Source organism: Natrix helvetica (genome assembly GCF_964273705.1).
Source record: "Natrix helvetica genome assembly, chromosome: 9".
In the NCBI taxonomy this organism is placed as follows: Eukaryota; Metazoa; Chordata; class Lepidosauria; order Squamata; family Natricidae; genus Natrix; species Natrix helvetica.
The window spans coordinates 3,283,804-3,305,469 of NC_138560.1; the positions used below are offsets into that span (position 1 = coordinate 3,283,804).

The following is a 21,666-nucleotide window of genomic DNA, read 5'->3' on the forward strand; positions in this document are numbered from 1 at the left end:
GAGATCCCCCTGGAAGGGATTGGACGATTCTTCCTGACTGACTTAAAGGTAGTCCTCGATTTACACCCAGAATCGAGGCCAATTTTCTGTTGCTAAGCGAGACGTGAGTTTTCATCACGTTTTACGGCCTTTCTTTCTGGCCAAACTTGTGAAGCGAAACACTGCGGTTGTTCAGTTACTGACATGGTCGTTAAGCGAATCTGGCTTCGCCCTTGACTTTGCTGGTCAGGTGGTCACCAAAGGGGGTCACGTGACCCTGGAATACGGCAACCGGATGCTGCCATCTCTGCCTCCGACGCAGAACCCTCATCAGAGCCTTCCCCAATCTCCAGGACTGGCCCAGGTTCCTCCTCCCTTCTGAATCTGCTGGCCACTGGTGGGCCACAACAGCCAGGGGGCACAGGGGCTTCTCAGGGTCTCCACGCAGCCCATTTTTGGCGGGCAGAATGTTGCAGGAGGCCGTGGTGGCCGAGAACACCCCCCCTCCCCCCACAAATATCCAGGGTGGTCCTTTGATATTTGTAGTCTGGCCCCGCGGGCCAGATTTAAGCACCCTGTGGGCCGGATCCGGCCCGCGGGCCGTCAGTTTGAGACCCTCTGCCCTAGACATTTTGCTTTGTGGGTGTTGGTCAGCACGATGAGGACACAGAGGGGGCGCAGGGCATTGACCCTTTATTGAGTAGCCCTGACAATCAGACTATCACAGGCATGGCGGATTGAGTCGCTCTGTAGAAAAGGAGACATGACCGAGGGGCACAGATAAATTGGGGGCTTCGTAAGGGGGTCCGGGCAAGCAAAGCAAACACCTCTAAGCTGGTGCCCTCCTCCAATGATCAATGGTCCATCGGCTTCCTCCAAGTCCCTTGAGTTCTCCTTGGCTGGACAGTCCCTCCTCAAAACGCCAAGGACTGGTTGATGCCTTTCAACTTGAGATGCCCCAGGAGGTTGACCCTCGGCTGATGGTGAGCCTTTTCCAAGTTTCTCCTCGCCTTCTCGATCCGTTTTCCGGTTTTCTTGCAAGCGAACCTGCCACCGTGTCCTCTTAGGTCCCAAGACATTGTCCGTCTGAACACAACCCCATTGGGTTGGTTTCCTTCTTCACAAGACCAGGGTAGGGGAGTAGGTCTTCATGTCGTAATGTCTGCATTCGGTCACCCCCTCTCTTTCCTACTCCATGGGGAGGCAAGGAACGGGGTGACGAGTGGCTGGTTGTGGGGGGTGGGGGGGCAGGAGAAAGTCTTAGGTGGGGGCCTTGTTAGAGAGATAGGCGATGAGGGCCACCATGGCTCCGATGTAGGTGCAAATGCCAAGGATGATGGACAAGACCGCCAGGGCAAATGTTTGACGGGAAGTGGTCCACGCTCGGGGATAATCGCCCATGGCTGAAGCTTTGTTGGTCTGCAAGGAGGAGGAAGGGTGGAGAGAAAGGAGAACCTCAAGTCAGCATCCAAAAGTTCTCCAATAGGAGAGACTATTTGGAGAGGTATTCTTTTTGCTATAGAAAATTTTTATTTTTAGACAATCATAAACAAACAAAACATAAAACCATTTTTCATCACATACTGCCCCAACACTGGAAGTCTTTAAGAAGATGCTGGACAGCCATTTGTCTGGAACGGTATAGGGTTTCCTGCCTAGGCAGGGGGTTGGACTAGAAGACCTCCAAGGTCCCTTCCAACTCTACTATTGTATTGTATTACTGTGTGTCGACTGCTAACAAGGTTTTTGCGTATCCTTCCCATAGTCATCACATGCAATTTATATGAATTCACATATTATCAAATCCAATATATTTATATACATTGTTATCATTGTATCTTATTTGTTTGACTATCACTATTTATTCCTTCCCTTTCAACGAACTGTACAAAATATTGGGATCATTTATATTAAAACAATTCATTACATCATCTTCAATCTAGCTAATAATAATAATATATCTTTATATTATATTCCATGTCATTCTATTATTTTTGTACTGGTAACATTCTCTAGTATCTTTCATTTTTTTAAATCTAACCATTGATAAAATAAATCTCATGTCTTACAAAATTGTTTATCTTTTTGTTCTCTCATTTCAAATGTCAATTTACTCATTTCTGCACATCCCACTATTTTGTAAATAACTTCCTCCTGTGTTGGCATTTTCTCATTTTTCCAATTTTTAGCAAATACAATTCTAGTTGCCGTGAATATTTGGAGAGGTATTCGACTTCGTTCGTCAGAATATTTGTGGCTCAGGGCTGAAATGATGGGGTCTCTTTCAGACGTTTCATGACCCAGCTAGGTAACCTCATCAGTGCTAGAAGGGAGTGGGGTTTGCTCTCTGCTTATAATGATGAGGTTACCTAGTTGGGTCATAAAATGAAAGATAACCGAGCTCAAAGAACACCAAGGACCTCACTGTCCTCTTCCTGTTTCTCCTTCTGCTCCTCCATCCAAACCCCATTTCCTTCTAGCACTGATGTTGATACCTAGGTTGGTATTAAAACGTTTGCAAGGAAACCACCAAACTCAGAAAGCATCAAGAACTCCATAGTCATCGTCCTCCTCCTCCTCTCTGGAAACCCCACTGATAATGTTACCTACTTGGGCCATGAAACATCTGCAAGAAAACCACCAAACTCAGAGAGCACCAAGGACCTCACAGTCCTCCTCCTCCTCTCCCTTTCTCTCTGCAAACCCCACTCTCTCCTAGCACTGATGAAGTTACCTAGTTGGGTCATGAAACATCTGCAAGAAAACCCCCAAGCTCAGAGAGCACCGAGGACCTGACAATTCAGATCGCCATTTTGCATCTTCCCCTTGGCAGTTGGGCCTAGTGGTGAAGGCACCAGGCTAGAAACCAGGAGACCATGAGTTCTAGTCCTGCTTTCAACCATGACAGGTGATCTTTAGCCAATCCCTCTCTCTTTCTCAGCCTCTCTCGCAGGAGTGATGTTCTGGGGAAAAGGGGAGGAGGAGGAAGGGGTGTAGGATACGTCTGACGCTTCACGTTATTTGTAAAAAGAAAGAAAGAAAGAAAAATGGGATGGAAATAAATGAGTATTTCTGCTGGACCTTCGTGGAGATTCGTGGCTTCCAGATTTGGCTTTGTTTAGAAGAGCCATTCTCTCCCATTCAGTCCCAGTCTGTCCATCTATCCTCAACTCTCCCTTCCTGGTCCTTCACACTCACCTTCTGCGACAGGTAAAAAGCAGCGATGCCTAGTGGCCAGAAGCAGCACAGCATGGAGAAAACCGCCAGGCCCAGGTAATCCTGAGGCTGCAACATGGAGAAGCTGCTTTCGCTCTCGGTGTCACTGTCACTCGAGGAGTCGTTCTGGAGAGGGGAGGGGTGGGGAGAAGACGGATTTTCAGGAAGGACCCCCACCTAATGATGACATCGTGCAAATGCTACATGCCCTATGCAATGATGCCATGTCAACGTGGGTTGATGATGTCATTGCCCCAAGTCATCCTTTGATGATGTCACCATCCCCAAGTCATCCTTTGATGACATCATCATCCCCAAATCATCCTTTGATGACATCATCCCCATCATCCTTTGATGATATCACCATCCCCAAGCTTCTTTGATGATGTCACCATCCCAAGTCATCCTTTGATAATGTCTTCATACCCAAGTCATCCTTTGATGATGTCATCTCCCCAAGATCCTTTGATGATGTCACCAACCCCAAGTCATCCTTTGATGACGTCATTATCCCAAGTCATCCTTTGATGATGTCATCATCCCCAAATCATCCTTTGATGATGTAATTATCCCTAAGATCTTTTGATGATGTCATCATCCCAAGTCATCCTTTGATGATGTCATCAGCCCCCAAGTCATCCCTTGGGATTCGCAGCAAAGTGTTGGCCCGTGACATGGTTAATACTTGGCTTGTTTTAAAGAACAGCTTCATTTCCAAAGGCAATTTTTGAGCATTATTTGGAACAAGTCTCAGGAAAGGGGGCTGCCCCAAAGAAGAGGAGGGGTTGTCAAGCTATTCTCCAAAGCCCCTGAGGGCAGGACAAGAAGCAACCGATGGAAACAAATCAAGGAGAGAAGCAACCGAGAACTAAGAAATTTCCTGACAGTAGAACAATTAATGGAATGGAACGGAATAGACTAGAATAGAGAAAATAGAATAGAATAGAGAAAATAGAGAATAGAATAAAATGGAATGGAATGGAATAGAATAGAACAGGAACAGAACAGAACAGAACAGAATAGAATAGAATACAGAGAATAGAATAGAATAGAATATAGAAAATATAGAATAGAATAGGACAGGACAGGAAGGACAGAAATAGAAATGAATAGAAATGAATAGAAATGAATAGAAATGAATAGAAATGAATAGAAATGAATAGAAATGAATAGAAATGAATAGAAATGAATAGAAATGAATAGAATAGAATAGAATAGAATAGAATAGAATAGAATAGAATAGAATAGACCGTATTCTATTTCAGACAAATAGTTATCCAACCTCTTCTTTAAAACTTCCAGCCTTGGAGAATTCACAACTTCTGGAGGCAAGTTGTTCATGAATCAATTAATCAATGGAAGAACTTGCCTCCAGAAGTTGTGGGTTTTTTCACTCGACAACATAAATTTCAGTTGTGGTCATATGCTGAGGACTACCTGTATTAGTTTATGCTATAAACTTATTTTAAAAATGACAGGGGAAAAAAAAAGAAACATTACTGCAATAGTCCTGTGTTCCCTCTCCTCCCCTTCTTGCCTGCCCCTCTGGTCGAGGGGGAGGGTTTGATGCCTCAGTTTCCCTTTTGAGCAAAGAATTGAATCAGGGCACAAAACCCACTGAAGCAAAACCGCCCCCTCCTCTCTGAACTGGAAGCCAGATAACTCGAAAAGCCGAGCCAAAATACTTGTCACCAATGCCACTCCGTTGAGCCGAAGTAGGTCAGCCTCGCGAAATATTGCCGAGATAACAAAAGCCCGGAGTCAGTGGAATAAATGGCTTTTCATCAGAGCGATTCAGCATTAATAAAATAAAAAAATAAAAATTAGGTCCCACCGAGACATCGGTCGTTTGCACAGGAAGAGGGATGCTCGGAAAATCTCATTGAAAACCTGTCAGATTACTCTATGCACAAAAATGGAAGGACACTTTGATTCCTACTTGGGACGAGTGGCTGCAGAAGTTGATGGAGTTGACTGAAATGGCAAAATTGACTATGGCCATGGGGAGTTGGCCATGGGGAGTTGGCCATGGGGAGTTGGCCATGGGGAGTTGGCCATGGGGAGTTGGCCATGGGGAGTTGGCCATTGAGAGTTGGCCATGGGGAGTTGGCCATTGAGAGTTGGCCATGGGGAGTTGGCCATTGAGAGTTGGCCATGGGGAGTTGGCCATTGAGAGTTGGCCATGGGGAGTTGGCCATTGAGAGTTGGCCATGGGGAGTTGGCCATTGAGAGTTGGCCATGGGGAGTTGGCCATTGAGAGTTGGCCATGGGGAGTTGGCCATTGAGAGTTGGCCATGGGGAGTTGGCCATGGAGAGTTGGCCATGGGGAGTTGACCATGGAGAGTTGGCCATGGGGAGTTGGCCATGCTGAATTATCATAGACCCATCTCCCTGCTGGCTCTCCCCTGAAGGACCCCCCAAACCAGCCCAGCTCCTACCTCCACCTCGGGCAGCTCCATGTCCCCCACCTCGTAGCAAACGGTGTGAATATCCGTCTCGAGGGCGATCTTGCGTGGCAGTTCGCCTGCCGCTTTGACATCCCCGAAGGCAGTTTCGATATAATCTTTCTTCTTCCAGTTTTGGGGATTGCTGCATTTCCACAGCTCCGGGTAGAGCTTTGATTCGGGAAGGTTGGAGGAGGGGACGGTGGTCCTGGACAGGCTGTGGGGATTCAGGAGCTGGTTGGGTAGAAGACCGTTGCTGGGGGAGAGCCAGGAGAGATTGGATGGCACGTGATGGGTCAGCAGTCCAGAGCGGTCCTGGGAGCTTGCCCAGTTGAGCATCCCCCCAGGGAGGAGAGTTTTGCTAGCGGGATTTCCCAGGAGCGGATGTTGTAGTTCGTGGATATTCTCCATTGTGTGGGAAATTCAGGATTCTTCTTGCTTTAAGGGGTCCTCACTCTTCGGTTACCTGGAAAAGCAATTGGAAACAGACATCCGTTGCAAAGGGCTAACCTTTCCCAACCTGGCACGCTCTGGAAGCACTGGGACTACATCTCCCAGAATTCCTAGCCAGTACTGACTTATTTCACTTATGTAAGAGAGCCAGTTTGATGTAATGATTAAGGCACTGGCCTACAAACCAGGAGAAAGTGAGTTCCAGTCCTGCTTTAGACATGAAAGCCAGCTGGGTGACTTTGGGTCAATCACCAGGAGACAGTGAGTTCTAGTTCCATTTTGGGCATGAAAGCCAGCTGGGTGACTTTGGGTCAATCACCAGGATTGTGATGGGCCCAACCCTCTGGAATGACCTCCCCCCCCGACATTAGAACTACCACTGACTTCCGTTCCTTCCGTCAAAAATTAAAGACTCACCTGTTTCGATTAGCTGGCCTGGCACATTCTTAGTTTTTACCTCCCGGTGGATATATTTTAATGGGTAATTTTGGGTAATATTTTAACTCCTGGGTTATTAGAGCTTTTAATGTACTATATTTATTATTCTATATACAGTCTTACAACCTCCTCCACCTACGTATTTAATTATTTAACTGTTTTATGTATGTATTTTATAACGCATTTTAGTGACTGTACACCGCCCCGAGTCCCTTTCGGGAGAGGGGGCGGTCTATAAATATGAATAATAATAATAATAATAATAATAATAATAATAATAATAATAATAATAATAATAATAATAATAATAATAATAATAATGAGATGGTGAGTTCTAGTCCCACCTTAGTCATGAAAGGTGGATGGGTGATTTTGAGCCAATCTCCAGGAGACGGTGAGTTCTAGTCCTGCTTTAGCATGAATGCCAGCTGGGTGACTTTGGGCCAATCACCAGGAGATGGTGAGTTCTAGTCCCACCTTAGCCATAAAAACCAGCTGGGTGACTTTGGACACTAGTTCCTCAATCCAACTTACCTCAAAGGGATTTTGGGGGGTAAAATAGGAGGAAAGATTACTATGCATATTCAACCCCAATCAAATCGATTCATGTAGCAGGAATTCTGCAAGTCGCAGCCAGCAGGGAGTTCTGGGAATTATAGCTTTTTAGATTGTGGAAGGCCACTTTCTGAGACCCACATATGCCAAGTGGCTTTGGTTTTTTTGCAACCCTTCCAAAGGGCCAATAGGCGCCATTTGCAACGCATAGCCATAAATCAGAGGTCCCCAAACTTGGCAACTTTAAGACTCGTGGACTTCAACTCGCAGGATTCTGCCATAAATAAACAACCCCGAGCCCCCGTTTCATTTTCTATTTTGCTATTTCAGAGGCAAGGCAAACTTCTGCGAAGGCGAACGGGGATCTAATCTCCATAAGAAAGAATTTCCCCCCCCATCTCTCTCTCTCTTCTGCTTTGCAACCGATACACTCATTTATTCCCCCAGAGGAGAGGAGATGATTCACTTCCCATTAAAGAAGTCGCTAACCCCCTTCCGTCTGCAGAGACACCCCCCACCCCTTTGACTTATCTCTCCCTGCCCAGCTTCTCCGTTGTGTGGCCTATCAGATCCCCCTCTCGGATGGTTTTCTGAATCCTTTAAAACCCTGCCCGGAGATCCAGCACGACTGGCTTTCCCGAGAAGGACCAGGCAGGATGGAGATGCTGCTCAAAGATATTGTCCTAGGGAGGACATGGCAGTCAGTGTAAATGAGCTTGTTTGTGGGTGGGTGGGTGTGAAACGAGACCCTTGCATTCAAGAAAGGCCCAGAGAATCTCCCTTGCCTTTTGCACTCAAAATATGGACAGCAACTGCTGCTTCCCCCCACCCCCCTCCTATATATTTCTCCCACCCACCTCCAGCTCCTCTTCTTCCCGGCAAGAAAAACACGGCTTTGCTGATAAAAGAATTTGTAGGGAAACTAAGAAGTCTTTGAAAGTCCTGCCAGCAAAAATAAAAACCCCTCCCCTGCCCAATAGTCTAGTGGGTTCAACTGGTGAATGCTTATCTTGAGGAATGATATGGGCAGGAATAAAATGTCCTCTCATTCTCATCTTTGCAAAATTTATTTGATACGAGTCTGGGTAGGTGAAGAGAAGGAGGAAGAGGAGGAGGAGAAAGAAGGAGGAAGAAGAAGAAGAGGAGGAGGAGAAAGAAGGAGGAAGAAGAAGAAGAGGAGGAGGAGGAGGAGGAGAAGAGGAGGAGGAGGAGAAAGAAGATAGAAGAAGAAGAGGAGGAGGGGGAAGAAGAAGAGGCGGAGGAGAAAGAAGGAGGAAGAAGAAGAAGAGAAGGAGGAGGAGGAAGAAGATAGAAGAAGAAGAGGAAGAAGAAGAGGAGGAGGAGGAGAAAGAAAGAAGATAGAAGAAGAGGAGGAGGAGGAAGAAGAAGAGGAGGAGGAGGAAGAAAAGGAGGAGGAGGAGGAGAAAGAAGGAAGAAGAAGAGAAGGAGGAGGAGGAGGAGGAGAAAGAAGATAGAAGAAGAAGAAGAAGGAGAAGAAGAGGAGGAGGAGGAGGAGAAAGAAAGAAGATAGAAGAAGAAGAGGAGGAGGAAGAAGAAGAAGAAGAGGAGGAGGAGAAGAAAGAAGATAGAAGAAGAGGAAGAGGAGGAAGAAGAAGAAGATAGAAGACCCTGCAGACAGACAGAACAGGATCTCATTAAGTATCGTGCTCTTAAACAGAATTGGCCTTTTAAAAACAATGTGAATTCTAGATCTGCCTTAGGCACCAAAGCTGGCTGGGTGACTTTGAGCCATTCACCAGGAGACGATGAATTCTAGATCTGCCTTAGGCATGAAAGCTAGTTGGGTTACCTTGCGCCAGTGACAGTGAGTTCTAGTTCCCTCTTAGACACAAAAGCCAACCAGTTGAATTCAGATCTCTCTCTCTCTCTCTCTCTCTCTCTCTCTCTCTCTCTCTCTCTCTCTCTCTCTCTCTCTCTCTCTCTCTCTCTCTCTCTCTCTCTCTCTCAGCCCACCTCACAGGGATGTTGTTGTGGACCAGGCGGAAATGTGTATCGCCTATGTTTGCCGCCTTGAGTTATTTGTAATATGGATAAAGGCGGGATGCCAATGAATAAATTCCTAAATAAATAAATAAAACAGCGAGCCCGGGGTCTTTTTCTCCCAAACCGGCTGCTGAGTATGCTTGCATACAGCCAATATCAGGGGCAAGAAAGGGACCAGAAAGGCAGACTTGAATGAGCCCCAACTGAGCCTCTTGCTAACAGAAGTTTGCATTAAGTTATTTCGAAGTGCTTATCTCCAGCCGGTAAATGAGATGGAAAATGTGAAGCTGAATAGCCTTTTTTCCGCTTTTTTTTTTTTTTTTTTTGCAGAATTACCCCTGAGGACTGCAATTTATCGATTAGCAAGCTCTTTTTTTTCCTCTTGTTTTTGGTAGGTATTCTGGCTAGGGGGATCGTCTTAAGGAATGAGTTACTTTTTCAGCCTCCCCGTCCCCAGATTCCTCCCACCCTTTCGCTCCTTTTAATTATCTCCAGCTCAACCGTTTCGGCCCCAATTCTTTTGCTTTATGTTCCTTGCTCGAGTTCCTTTCGTTTTGGTTTTCCTCAATCAAGGACGGATTGATTCCCTTGCAGCAAAGGGACTGCGGGGCATATGGGGGAGGGCGGCTGCCTTTTTTTTAAACAGAAGATGGGTTGGGGGGGGGGAAGCCAAGAAATTATTAAACCGATCTAGCATCGGAAACCAGGAAGGGGACAGAAACACAGGCTTAACCGTTGGCTAAAGGGAAGCAGTGTGAAAGCAAGAGAAGAGCAGGCTTCGAAGAAAGACGCCCCCCAAAAATGCACTCGGGCATCACAATATGACAGTCACTTTTGGCCACCTTCGCGCTGACACACCGAACTTGCAAGGCGCCATCAGGCTGCCAAAACACCGCAACCAACTTCCTGCAATCTGGGGCTCTCCAGCTGTTCAAAATTCCAAGTCCAAGAATTCCTCTGAAATGTGGACTTCAGTTCCCAGAATCCCCCAGTCGGCCAAGCAGGAGTGTCCAATCTTGGCCACTTTGGGGGGACTTCAACTCCCAGAATTCCCCAGTTGGCCAAGCAGGAGTGTCCAATCTTGGCCACTTTGGGGGGACTTCAACTCCCAGAATTCCCCAGCCAGCCAAGCAGGAGTGTCCAATCTTGGCCACTTTGGGGGGACTTCAACTCCCAGAATTCCCCAGTTGGCCAAGCAGGAGTGTCCAACCTTGGCCACTAAGACATGTGGACTTCAATTCCCAGAATTCCCCAGCCTATTTCGGTTGTAAATCAAAGACTACCTCTACATATCCCAGCATCCCTCATTCTCAGCATTGCCCCCTTGAGGCTGTGACACCAGGCAGGCCTCAGCGCCTAACCGTCCCTTGTGCTGGCTGGGTCTGCTGGAATTTGTAGTTCGACTCCATCCAGAAGCTGCAGATTGCTCATCCCTTTGTGATGTCCGTCTTGGCTTCCAGGACTGACACCTTAAAATGAACCCATCTTAGGTTAACCATGCAATCAATCAATCAATCAATCCGTTTATTACTGTCTGAGATCAGAGACCAGAACAAATAAAAAACGCTCCGTGACTATCCAATTACAAATTGCAGAAAAAACCAAAAAAGGACAACTAAAATCTGTAATAAAATCCAGTCTGTCAAGTATACATGGTCTTAACTAACTACACTAAAATTACAATCCATTAGGCTGCTAACCATGATATCCACAGTTTGTTCTCAAAACACAGATAGATAAAAAATGATGCATTCAGATCCTGGCCATCCCCATCCCCCCCCCCCCCCAGCCAAAATCCAGTTAAATTAAAATTCAACTTTCTCAGTTCTTGCTGTGTAACTTTGTTCCTGTGGGAATCCCAGAGGGATTTTAAATTATAGCACAGGAGGTGGGAAGAAAAGAAGGGAATTACATCCAGCTTGGATCTGGAGTGGTTCCTGGAGACCGTTCTTTTAGCCTCACTTCCGTGCTAAAGCCCTCGGCCAAAACACAACACCTCAAAGCTTTGGGACCTCTTCTCCTTCCGGTTGGCCTGGGAGAAGAATCACAGAACATAGAACAATAGGAAGGGACCTTAGAGATCTTCTAGTCCAACCTATGGCTCGAACAGGAGAGCTTATACCTTTCTGGATGTCCAGTTTCTTCTGTCCAGTGGCTGTCCGGTTTCTTCGTGAAGACCCCTAGTGATGGAGCAGCTGGAACCTCTGGAGGGAAGAGGTTATGGGTGGGCTATCGCTGGAGGCTTTCAAAAAAGACGGCACAACCATTTGTCTGCAATGGTATTAAGGGTCTCCCACTTGAGCAGAAGGTTGGACTAGAAGACCTCCAAGGACCCTTCCAACTCTTATTATTCTGTTCTAAGTTGTCCCACTGATTAATTGTTCTCCCAGGAAGTTTCTCCTTCATTCCCGATTGCTTCTCTCATTGATTAGTTTCCACCCATTGCTTCTTGTCCTGCCTTCAGGTGCTTTGCCTCTTTGTGGCAGCCCCTCAAATATTGGAAGACAGTTATCATGTCTTTCTCTTCCATTAAACTGGACATACCCAGTTACTGCAACCACTCTTCAGTCCCTCTCTCTCAGTCCAACCCACCTCACAAGGTTGTCATAGTAGAGAAAATAGGAAGAGGAAGGCGTGTTAGATATGTCGTAGACTTGAGTTATTTGTAAAAATGATAAAGGAGGAGATTGGATTGAGAGGGGGGGAGGGAGAGATGGATGGAGAGAGATGATAGAATAGGTAGGTAGGTAGGTAGATAGATAGAGTTAGATAGATAAATAGATGGACAGATGAGATGGATGGAGAGAGAGAGATGATAGACATGGATGGATGGATGGATGGATGGATGGATGGATGGATGGATGGATGATAGATAGATAGATAGATAGATAGATAGATAGATAGATGATAGATAGATAGATGATAGATAGATAGATGAGAGAGAAAGAGATATAGAGATGGAGGGAGGGAGACAGCCAGAGAGAGATGAGAGAGAGAGGATAGATAGATAGATAGATAGATAGATAGATAGATAGATAGATAGATAGATAGATAGGTAGGTAGGTAGGTAGGTAGGTAGGTAGGTAGGTAGGTAGATAGATAGATAGATGGATGATAGATAGATAGATAGATAGATAGATAGATAGATAGATAGATAGATAGATAGATGAGAGATAGATGAGAGAAAGAGATATAGAGATGGAGGGAGGGAGACAAGCAGGGAGAGAGGATAGAGAGAGATGAGAAAGTATAGATAGATAGATAAATAGGTAGGTAGGTAGGTAAGTAGGTAGGTAGGTAGATAGATGATAGATAGATAGATAGATAGATAGATAGATAGATAGATAGATAGATAGATGAGAGAGAAAGAGATATAGAGATGGAGGGAGGGAGACAGCCAGAGAGAGATGAGAGAGAGAGGATAGATAGATAGATAGATAGATAGATAGATAGATAGATAGATAGATAGATAGATGAGAGAAAGAGATATAGAGATGGAGGGAGGGAGACAAGCAAAGAGAGGGAATAGAGAGAGATGAGAAAGGATAGATAGGTAGGTAGGTAGGTAGGTAGGTAGGTAGGTAGATAGATAGATGATAGATAGATAGATAGATAGATAGATAGATAGGTAGATAGATAGATAGATAGATAGATAGATAGATAGATAGATAGATGTTAGATAGATAGATAGAAATTACTTTGCCTAGCCAAGCTCTCTGGGAATATCCGTGGGGGTGAGCAGGAACCATCTGCTCTCCAGCAAAATCTGATTCAACAACCTCTCCTGCTTTTTACTGCCTGCTGGGTGTGTGTGCTGGGGCTGTGTGTGTGTGAAGCCCCTGTCAAGCCACGGCCACCTGGCGACAGGGGCCACAGGTAGCTAAGCCATCGGAGGAGGCAGAGGCCGTAAGCCGACTTCTTCAGAGACCCAGAAAAGAGGGGAGGGGGAGCGGAATTTGTGAGTCATCAGAAATCATTTCCTGGGAGAATTAAGCTGAATTGTGCAAGGTTTTTTCTCTCTCTTCAATCTCTTCATCGCCAGCAATTTCTCTGATATTATTATTATTATTATTATTATTATTATTATTATTATTATTATTATTATTTCTCCTCCCCCCTCCCCCCCTCCTTGCAGCATCGCTAATTGCACTGACGTATTCAGCGGATCTTTCCCCCCGCTTTTCAGAGTACGGCAGTTATTTCACAGAAGTAAAAATAGGACAAAAAAAAAACCCTGCTTGGCTTCGTGACAAAAACACGCCGGGTATTTGTTGGGTTGTTAAAACCTCCCCATCGCCTGCCCCCCTCCCTCCCTTAACACCTGTCGCTGTCCAGAGGAAGAGAGCAAATAATCGGAGTTGCGGGATCCCACAAACCAGCATGCAAGGGTCAGCCTCCAAAGCAGGTGCTCTTTTGCTAGCCGGAATGATCAAACCAGGATAGATCTGAGATTAGCAGTTTGAGCATCGCATGGCAAGCCAAAGAAGGCTTGTCTGAATCAAGTGTCTGAATCAAGGCAGTCTAGCAGGCCTGCGTTGAGTCACGAATTTGTTCGGCGTAGCTGGAGCCGAACTCTCCTCCACCCCATTCGCACAAAGGTACGTTCTCCCTCAGAGGTTGTGTGAAAACGCACGTTGGAGGACTCAAGGTTGTTTTGTTTGCAGGTCAGACACGAAATTAAGGCAGTTGTCATTTGCTTCGGGGGGGGGGAGGGGGGGAACCAAGGCCAATCCTAGCACCGGTGTAACGTGTGAACTTAGATTTACAATGACAGGGCTAGGAATGGGGTGGGCTCAGTTATACCTCGCTTCTGGCTAGGAATGCTGGCCTAAAGTTATAAGGTGGTTTAATGCTAGTCATTTTAATTGGGTGGTTTTGCAGGCTGTACAGAATTAAATTAGGTTAAGGTAAAGGTTCCCCTCGCACATATGTGTGCTAGTTGTTCCCGACTCTAGGGGGCAGTGCTAATCTCCATTTCAAAGCCGAAGAGCCAGCGCTGTCTGAAGACGTCTCCGTGGTCATGTGGCCGGCATGACTCAACACCGAAGGCGCACGGAACTTGCATTTTTACGTGCTTTCGAACTGCTAGGTTGGCAGAAGCTGGGACAAGTCACGGGAGCTCACTCCGTTACACGGCGCTAGGGATTCGAACCACCGAATTGCCAACCTTTCTGATCGACAAGCTCAACATCTTAGCCACTGAGCCACCGTGTCCCCTATTGGGTTAGTTTGGGATATTTAAAAAAAAGAAAGTTTGATGTTTTCTCCTTAAGCAGCTTTTCCTTCCCCCTCCATGCACCATTGGTGAAGAGCATTAGTGCCAAAGAGAAAAAAACACAGTCGCAAACAAACCTTTAAACTTTATAAATATTGCAAAAAACAACAACAACCAAGTCTTAAAATGACGTAGCCTTTTTCTGATCACTCGGGCAATTAAAACAACATCTGCTGAGATTCATTATGGCCAATGGCACCTCTGGGCAAAAACACAGGAATTGCAATCCAGGCCAGAAAAAGGATAAAGGCAGAGTTGGAGGGAACCTTAAATATCATCTAGTCCAACCCCTGCTCCGGGCAGGATTTGACAAATGGGCCATCCAGCTTCTCCACCGAAGAAGACCTCTTCACCCTATCAAGTGGCAGCCTGTTCCGCTGGCTGGCTGTTCATCAGTTATGGGTTAGAAGACCTTCGGATGGAAACTCACCTTGCTCAAGGGTCTCCAAACTTGACAACTTTTAAGACGTGTGGACTTCCATTCCCAGAATTCTCCAACCAGCATAATTCTGGGAGTTGAAGTCCACACGTCTTAAAGTTGCCAAGTTTGAAGACCTCTGCTCTTGCTGATTCTAAAGTGGTCCATGCATGATGGACTACAAAGTCCATCCTGAACCTCAGTTTTCCAAGACCCCGCTAAGCTGCTCATTTTCAGCAACCAAAACCCAGAAGAATCCTTGTTTCTGATCCTCCCAGGATCACCTCCCAAGGGGGAGAGCGGACTAGATGTCCTCAGTGTACCCCTGCTTCCCTAGCTTAATCTGTGGGGCCATCATTCCACAGCCTTCTTGCCCCAACCCGAGAGATCCCAGATGGCTTCCCCCCCCCCCCCGAAGAAGCCAAGTCCAAGAATTTGGAGAAATGGGGAGAAGGACCCCCGTCCGATCCTCCTGAGCAGCCCCTCCCCCCATCTGCTTGGAGCGTGGCAAAATCTCCCGTGGTAGCAAAGACGCGGCTGGGCGGCTCTGGCTTTGACCGGCCAGCCCAGCGGTCAATTCGGGATGGACTAATTGGGAGGGGGGTCTCTATTGACAAAGGGGGGGGGCACAGGGGTCCAAAGAGATCCAGGAGCGTTTCCCAACAGAAGCAGAGGAAAAAACTCACAGCGGCCGCCCTTCTCCTGTGCGCTCCAGCCGGAGTTCCACCCGCCAGTTCCTAACTCGGGTTTAGCGGGACCCGAGTCGCTGATGTTTCGCGCTCCAGCCGGCGAGCCAAAGGCTCCGGCCGCATTCACACAACTCCACCCGCCTCCTCGGGTCAACGGCGGTGCTTTGTCTACCCACACAACCCTGCAAACCATTCCGCGCCCCGGGGCGATTTTCCCACCAGGGGAGGCGGCGACGGAGGAAACCCCCGAGTCAAGGTAGGGGGATTCCGGGGAACGTGTGAATGGGGAGAGGAAATCAAGCCCAGGGGAGAAACCGCTTCCCTCTGCTTTCTCGTGTGGGGAGGATGGCAGGAAGGGATCCAGGCGGATCCACTGATGAGCCGCCCGGGGCTCGTTGCTGTGGCCGCCGGAGAGAGAGAGAGACCCCCGATCGTGTGGAGTTTGGCACCCCGGGAAGACGCGGCGCGCAGGAGATCAGCTGCTCCCGGGGTGGCTGTGGAGCAGGGCGTTGTGGTGGGGTGGCTGGGGAGCCTGGGCATTGTAGTCCGACGCCAGGAAAGGGGGTTTGCGGGAGGCACTCACCGCTTAGTTGCCGGCGTCCAGGTGCGGGCAGGTAAGCCTTGGCTCGTCCGCCTGGTGAGGGGGGCAGCGGGTCCCATCCCCCTAGGCTCGGAGTGGGGGGTCGGCAGCTGCATGGGGAGAGGGGGGGGGGACCCACCTCCAGCCGTGGCCGCCGCCTGCTACTGGCGAGGCAGGAGGACGCAGTGGCGGGAGGGGAGCGAGAGGGGGTCTCCCCGCCCTCCCTCCCTTCCCTTTACGCCCAGCCAGCGGCCAGGGGTCGCGCGTCCTCCTCGGCCAAGCGCCCGCCGCCCTGCTTTCCGGCAACCTGGCGCCCGCCGCTCAGAGGCGCGCGGGGGAGGAGGAGGGCGGTCGGGTGGAGCCTCCCCCTCCCCATATCTGGGGCGGGCAAGGCTTTTGGGGGGTGGGGGGGTGGGGGGGGTGGGAGGGAAGAAAGGCTTGCTCGGCTCCGAGCCAGGAAGGTAGGCACAGCGCTCGCTTTCCCCAGCCTTTCTTTGCGGCCCCTCCCTTTTTTGCTTTCTTGGGCTGGGGGGGGGGGGAAGAGCGAAAGTCTGTTTGGCTGCGATAAGCAAGCCAGGGATGGGTCCCTAATCGAGGTTTGAAAGGGAGGGAGGGAGAATAGAAGCGCCCCCTCCCTCGAAGCCTCTAACCCGACTTCGCTGCCCCTTCCAGGATTCCCGAAGGGATCCTCCTTGGGATCTAGCAGGAGCGATCCACCCTGCTGAGAAAGCCCGAGGTGTCTTAAGCAGGGCAGACGTTGGGAATGGAGTGCCGGATCCTTTCGATCCCCTTCCCCCGCTGACTCCGAGTCACCCGGGGACCCTTCACACGTTGCTTCGACCCGCTTTGTCTGGAAAAAGTCTAGGGACAAAAACGCGGAGGGGAGGTGGAGGGAGGGGGGGGATAAACGCCTTGCAACCCTGGCACCGCGTGGGGATTGGAAGCGGGGGCGGAGGGAGGGGGACAACGGGCTTGGCCGGCCTACATTTCAAACCAAAAGGAGGGAAAGGAGACCACCCAGAAATCCCCGTCTGGGAAGTTTCAAGAAACCCAGGGGGGAAAAAAAGGCACACCACCTTTCTGGATTTCTTCCAGAAAGGCTTAATGTCTGTTCTAGAGCCCAATGGGAGCCAGCAACGACTTTCCTCCTTTTTACCAACCAACATTGTAGCTTCATATTAAATCCAAGGCAGGGCCAAGACGGCTTGGAGGTAAACCAGGATTGCTTGGGGAGTAGAGCGGGTGGGCAGGGGGCGAAAGAAAGACAGACATTCTGCTGGGAGAGGTTTGGCTTTTTCCTCCATCCTCCCTCTCCAATCCCACTCCCCACCCCCCACCCCAGCCTCCCTTCTTCCATTCTGACTTATTAATCCTTCATCCTGACCTACTTTTTCTGCCTCTGCGGCTCAGGGTGACTCAAATCTCCTCTTTGGCTTTCAAGCAGCCAGCAGAGGCAGCCTGGCCCTTCCCAAAGCCCCTCTCCTCCTTCCCAAGACCCCAAGCCGGACTTTCGGGGCCCTGAAGAATGGAGGAGGGATGAGGAAACACACACACACACACACACACACACACACATTCCCTGGGGTGGATACCAGCAGATATCCCCGTTCCTTGGGTGCCAATCTCGGATGTCGTGGATGGTTTTGTCGTTGTGGTTAGCAGGAGACAAGCCAACATCCTTTTAAAATTCAGGGAGGAAGGGACACCAATAGAAGAGAAAATTGAATATTGGTCTCTGAGCTAGGTGGCTTTATGGCAGACATTTCATGACCCAACTAGGGAACTTCATCAGTGATAGAAGGGAGGAGGAGGAGGAGGAGGAGGACGCCGACGACTGTGGGGTCCTTGGTGGTCTCGGATCTGGATGGTTTTATGGCAGACGTTTCATGACCCAACTAGGTAACATCATCAGTGCTAGAAAGGAGGGGTTTGTTCTCTAGCACTTCTAGCACTGATGATGTTGCCTAGTTGGGTCATGAAACGCCTGCCAGAAAAACCACCAAGCTCAGAGGCCACCAAGAATCCCAGGGAGGAAAGAGTGGGGGAACGTGGCCTTTGTAGAGAGGGCAGCTCTGTTCACACAACCCACTAACCCAAGTTAGTTTGAAGACCTAGTGCCTCCATTTACACAATATATCACATTATTTTTTTCCCATGGCTCTACTTGTTGTGTCCTTTGCTGTATACGCGACCTTTGTTGCTTCGTGTCCTTTGAGCAAGTTGGTTTTCTCGCAGACATTTCCTTACCTAACCAGAGAACGTCATCAGTGCTAAAAGCGACTGTATATAAACAGAGAGGAAACCCTGCTCCCTTCTAGCACTGATGAGGTTCCCTAGTTGGGTAATGAGATGTCTTCAAGAAATTCCCCAAGCTCAGTGACTATTTTATAATATAAAATGGAATAATGATGATGTAATGAATAATGGATATAAATATAGACTGAAATACTTAATGACCACATGGATTGACAAACAATAATGGAAAATTACATTCGGAGTTGTGGATGATTGGAAATTTTATGGTTAATGGAAAGTAGAAATGTCTTATATGAACTAATGAAATTTTTTCTTTTGACTTAATTTCTATCCTTATTTTTTCGAGATTGATGATATTATAAAGACTTATTGTTACCTAGTAGATAATTATGGAGGTAAAGAAATAAGGGTTGTCACAAATGAAAGAATATTAATGGTAACTTGAACACATAATGCTCAATGAAATACTTAACTATGTTTAATGGATAATCAGTGACTTTACTCCTAATTGTAAAAACCGTTGCACAAAAACTTGTAACCAAATGACATGCTTGATGAAATTGTGGTTTTTTTTCTTTTCCCCCCTCCTTGCTCTTGTTCTGTATGTGTTGTTCTGTCTTTTTCAAAGAAAAAATAAAATAAAATGTATATATATATATACATTTTATTTTATATATATATAAAAGAAATCCCCCAAGCTCAGAGAGCACCAAGGACCCCACAATCCTCCTCCTCCTCCCCCCTAGTCTTCTTCCTCCTCCTCCTCCTCCTCCAAAACCCCACTCCCTTCTAGCAGTGATGGTGTCATCTAGCTGGGTAATGAAACGTCTGCAAGAAAACAACTAAGCCCCAAGGACCCCACAGCTGTTGCTCTCCTCCTCTCCACAAACCCCACTTCCTCCTAACACTGTTGATGTTACCTAAATGGGTAATGAAACGTCTGCAAGAAAACAACCAAGCTCAGAGAGCACCAAGGACCGTATAGCCTTCCTCCTCTTCCTCCTCCTCTTCCTCCTTCTCCCCATAAACCCCACTCCCTTCTAGTACTGGTGACGTTCCCTAGCTGGGTCATCAAACATCTGCAAGAAACCCACCAACCTCAAGAGAGCATCACAAGGACCTCACAGTTCAACCCGGCGCTATAAATATTCTCTCCCATCCATGCCTTTCCAAAACGTTCTCTCTTTGGGTCGCTTATTTTCTCTTCCCGAACCTTTCCTGGTGCTTTGGAGAACCAGGACAGCCGTGAGGCTTGTGGTGGAGACCCTGGGAAGGCCAGGAAAGACCAGAGCCCTCCTTCTCCAGAGCCCTCCTCCTCTGGTTTGCCGGGCCAAGATGTTTCGAAGCTGGAAAAAATCGCCCCGTTATTCCATGGGTTTTTAAAAGCACTCCATTCAGCCCCGGCAATTTTTATTTCTGGGATCACCCAGTGAAGTTTCCACCGAATGCCGTATTAAAATCACACGTTGCAGCTCGAAGGCTTTTAATTGTGAGACAGGATGTTGGGAATAAACAGCCCCGCAGGCAACGGGATTCGGGGAGACGCTGCTCCAAAGATACAGAAGACAAGAGATTAACAGAGTTGGAAGGGACCTTGTAGGCCATCTAGTCCAACCCCCTTGGAATTAAGGAGAAAGTTCCTAGCAGTGAGGACAATTTATCAGTGGAACGGCTTGCCTTCAGAAGTTGGGGGTGCTTTGGAGATTAGGTTGACCCCTCCCCCTCCTTTAACAGATGAACAGAGTTGGAAGGGACCTTATAGGTCATCTAGTCTAACCTCCCACTGAACCAGGAGAACCTACACCATTTCTGACAAATGGCAATCCAATCTCTTCTTGAAAGTCTCAAGTGATGAAACTGCCACAACTTCCGAAGGCAACTTCTGTTCCATCGGTTGATCGCTCTCACTTTCAGAAAATTCCTCCTTATTTCCAGGTTGAATCTCTCCTTGGTCAATTTCTATCCATTATTCCTTGTCAGGCCTTCAGGTGCTTTGGAAAATAGCTTGGCCCCCTTTCTCTCTGCGGCAGCCCCTCAAATATTGGAAGACTGCTATCCAGAATCCCCTGGTCCTTCTCTTTTCTAGAGTCACCAGGTTGCAAAAGGCTGTCCTCGTTAATCCATTGATTTTTATTTCCGCAGCAGTTTTATTCAGAGCCAGCTCAGGTGGCCCAGCTCTATTTCACAATTGTTAAAGCTCAGGGCTCAGGAGATGCAGGCTTGCTCTTATCTGGGGTTTGCAATGTTTTAAAGTTGGCGTGGGTGAAGGTAACGGGGGGGAGGGAAGCGTGGAAAATTCAAGCCGGCAAAACAAAGCGTTTGTGAAATCCTTCTTTCTTGGCAATATGCTCCTGATGCACGCAGGTTCTTCAGGAGCTCCTTTGCAGCTTTGCTGTATATATATATATATAAATAAATAAAAATAAAATGACGTGCGTTGTTGTGTTATGGGTTTGTTCTGGCTTTGTGGAGTGCAACATGTTCTCTCTCTCTCTGACAATTCAGATGCTTTTCTTCCGAATGTTCTTCTTGGCTGCTGGATGGGTGGAAAACTTGACTGAAATGACAAAGGCAAAAACAACAACAACACCCCAACTTGGGGTGGGTTTTTTCACCCAAGGTTCAGCGGCTTTGTGCTGAGGTTTTGCACCCCAAAAAAGGGGTCAATTGGGTGTGTCACTTTTGCAATAAAGATAAAACAAACCCTGCGTGAAAAAAAAAGAGGAGAGGTGTGACGAAGCTTGTTATCCTCGTGGGCTGCGAGCGGAGGTGTCTTGCTCGGAGGCTGCCTTGGCTAAACTGGGTTTCAGCTCCATGTGTGGGTGGCCAGGGTATTAATGCGGCTTTGCTCTTCGCTGCCATGGGGGTGGGATGGATGAGGCTTCTGGAAGTTTCTTTGCCCTGGCAGGAGGGCAAATAAGGGGAACTTGCTGACTGCATCCCTTGGAGGTTGTGTGATGGGTGGTGGGAGCAGCTCCTGTTTGAGACACAACAGGAGAGAAGCGATTTGATTCCAGCCGAGCAAAGGAAGGGTTTTTTTTACCTGTTCATGGAAAAGGGACTGGGATGTGTGCTTATGTGAGATATGGGGGAATGTTCCCTTTTTGGGGTCTGGTTTGAAGAACTGATGTTGTGACAAGGGAGGGAGGGAGGGAGGAGAGGAAGAAGGGAGGGAGGGTGGGTGGAAGGAAGGAGGGAGGGAAGGAGGGAGGAAGAAAAAAAGGAAGGAGAGAAAGAAGGAAGGAAGGGAGGGAGAACGAAAGGAATCTCCACTCTCTTCTAGTACTAATGATGTTCCCTAGCTGGGTAAAAAAAACATCTGCAAGAAACCCACCAACCTCAGAGAGCATCAAAGACTT

The 21,666-nt window shown here is 47.8% G+C and overlaps 2 protein-coding genes across 6 annotated transcripts in view; one reads left to right on the plus strand and one right to left on the minus strand.

Annotated features, from left to right (window-relative positions):
- Window positions 1-560, plus strand: part of PRSS16 (serine protease 16) — a 93,011-nt gene extending 92,451 nt beyond the window's left edge. Inside the window, exon 14 of the mRNA XM_081962557.1 lies at window positions 551-560. The gene's annotated coding sequence lies outside the window, so the exon portion shown is untranslated. The remainder of the gene's footprint in view (window positions 1-550) is intronic.
- An 86-nt stretch (window positions 561-646) lies between these two features.
- On the minus strand, window positions 647-19,733 carry TMEM91 (transmembrane protein 91). 5 transcript variants are annotated; one of them, XM_081962572.1, is made up of 5 exons: window positions 17,665-17,789; window positions 17,624-17,633; window positions 5,634-6,105; window positions 3,178-3,321; window positions 647-1,398 (listed from the first exon to the last, which is right to left on the minus strand). In XM_081962572.1, exons 3-5 carry the CDS (start codon window positions 6,048-6,050, stop codon window positions 1,240-1,242), a joined length of 720 nt encoding a protein of 239 aa, XP_081818698.1. In that variant the 5' UTR covers window positions 6,051-6,105; window positions 17,624-17,633; window positions 17,665-17,789; the 3' UTR covers window positions 647-1,239. The 5 variants fall into 5 exon arrangements, with proteins under 5 accessions (XP_081818698.1, XP_081818699.1, XP_081818696.1 ...); XM_081962573.1 differs by lacking the exons at window positions 17,624-17,633; window positions 17,665-17,789 and adding an exon at window positions 19,406-19,733; XM_081962570.1 differs by lacking the exons at window positions 17,624-17,633; window positions 17,665-17,789 and adding an exon at window positions 16,055-16,880.
- Between the last annotated feature and the right edge of the window lie 1,933 nt (window positions 19,734-21,666).

Bases quoted from the DNA above. Each gene is read 5' to 3' on its own strand.
- TMEM91 (XM_081962573.1), bottom strand. From the start codon at position 6,050: ATGGAGAATATCCACGAACTACAACATCCGCTCCTGGGAAATCCCGCT. The intron at 3,322-5,633 runs GTAGGAGCTGGG...TCCCCTCTCCAG, and splicing joins TGGAGCTGCCCGAGGTGGAG to AACGACTCCTCGAGTGACAG. The intron at 1,399-3,177 runs GTGAGTGTGAAG...TCCTCCTTGCAG, and splicing joins CTTTTTACCTGTCGCAGAAG to ACCAACAAAGCTTCAGCCAT.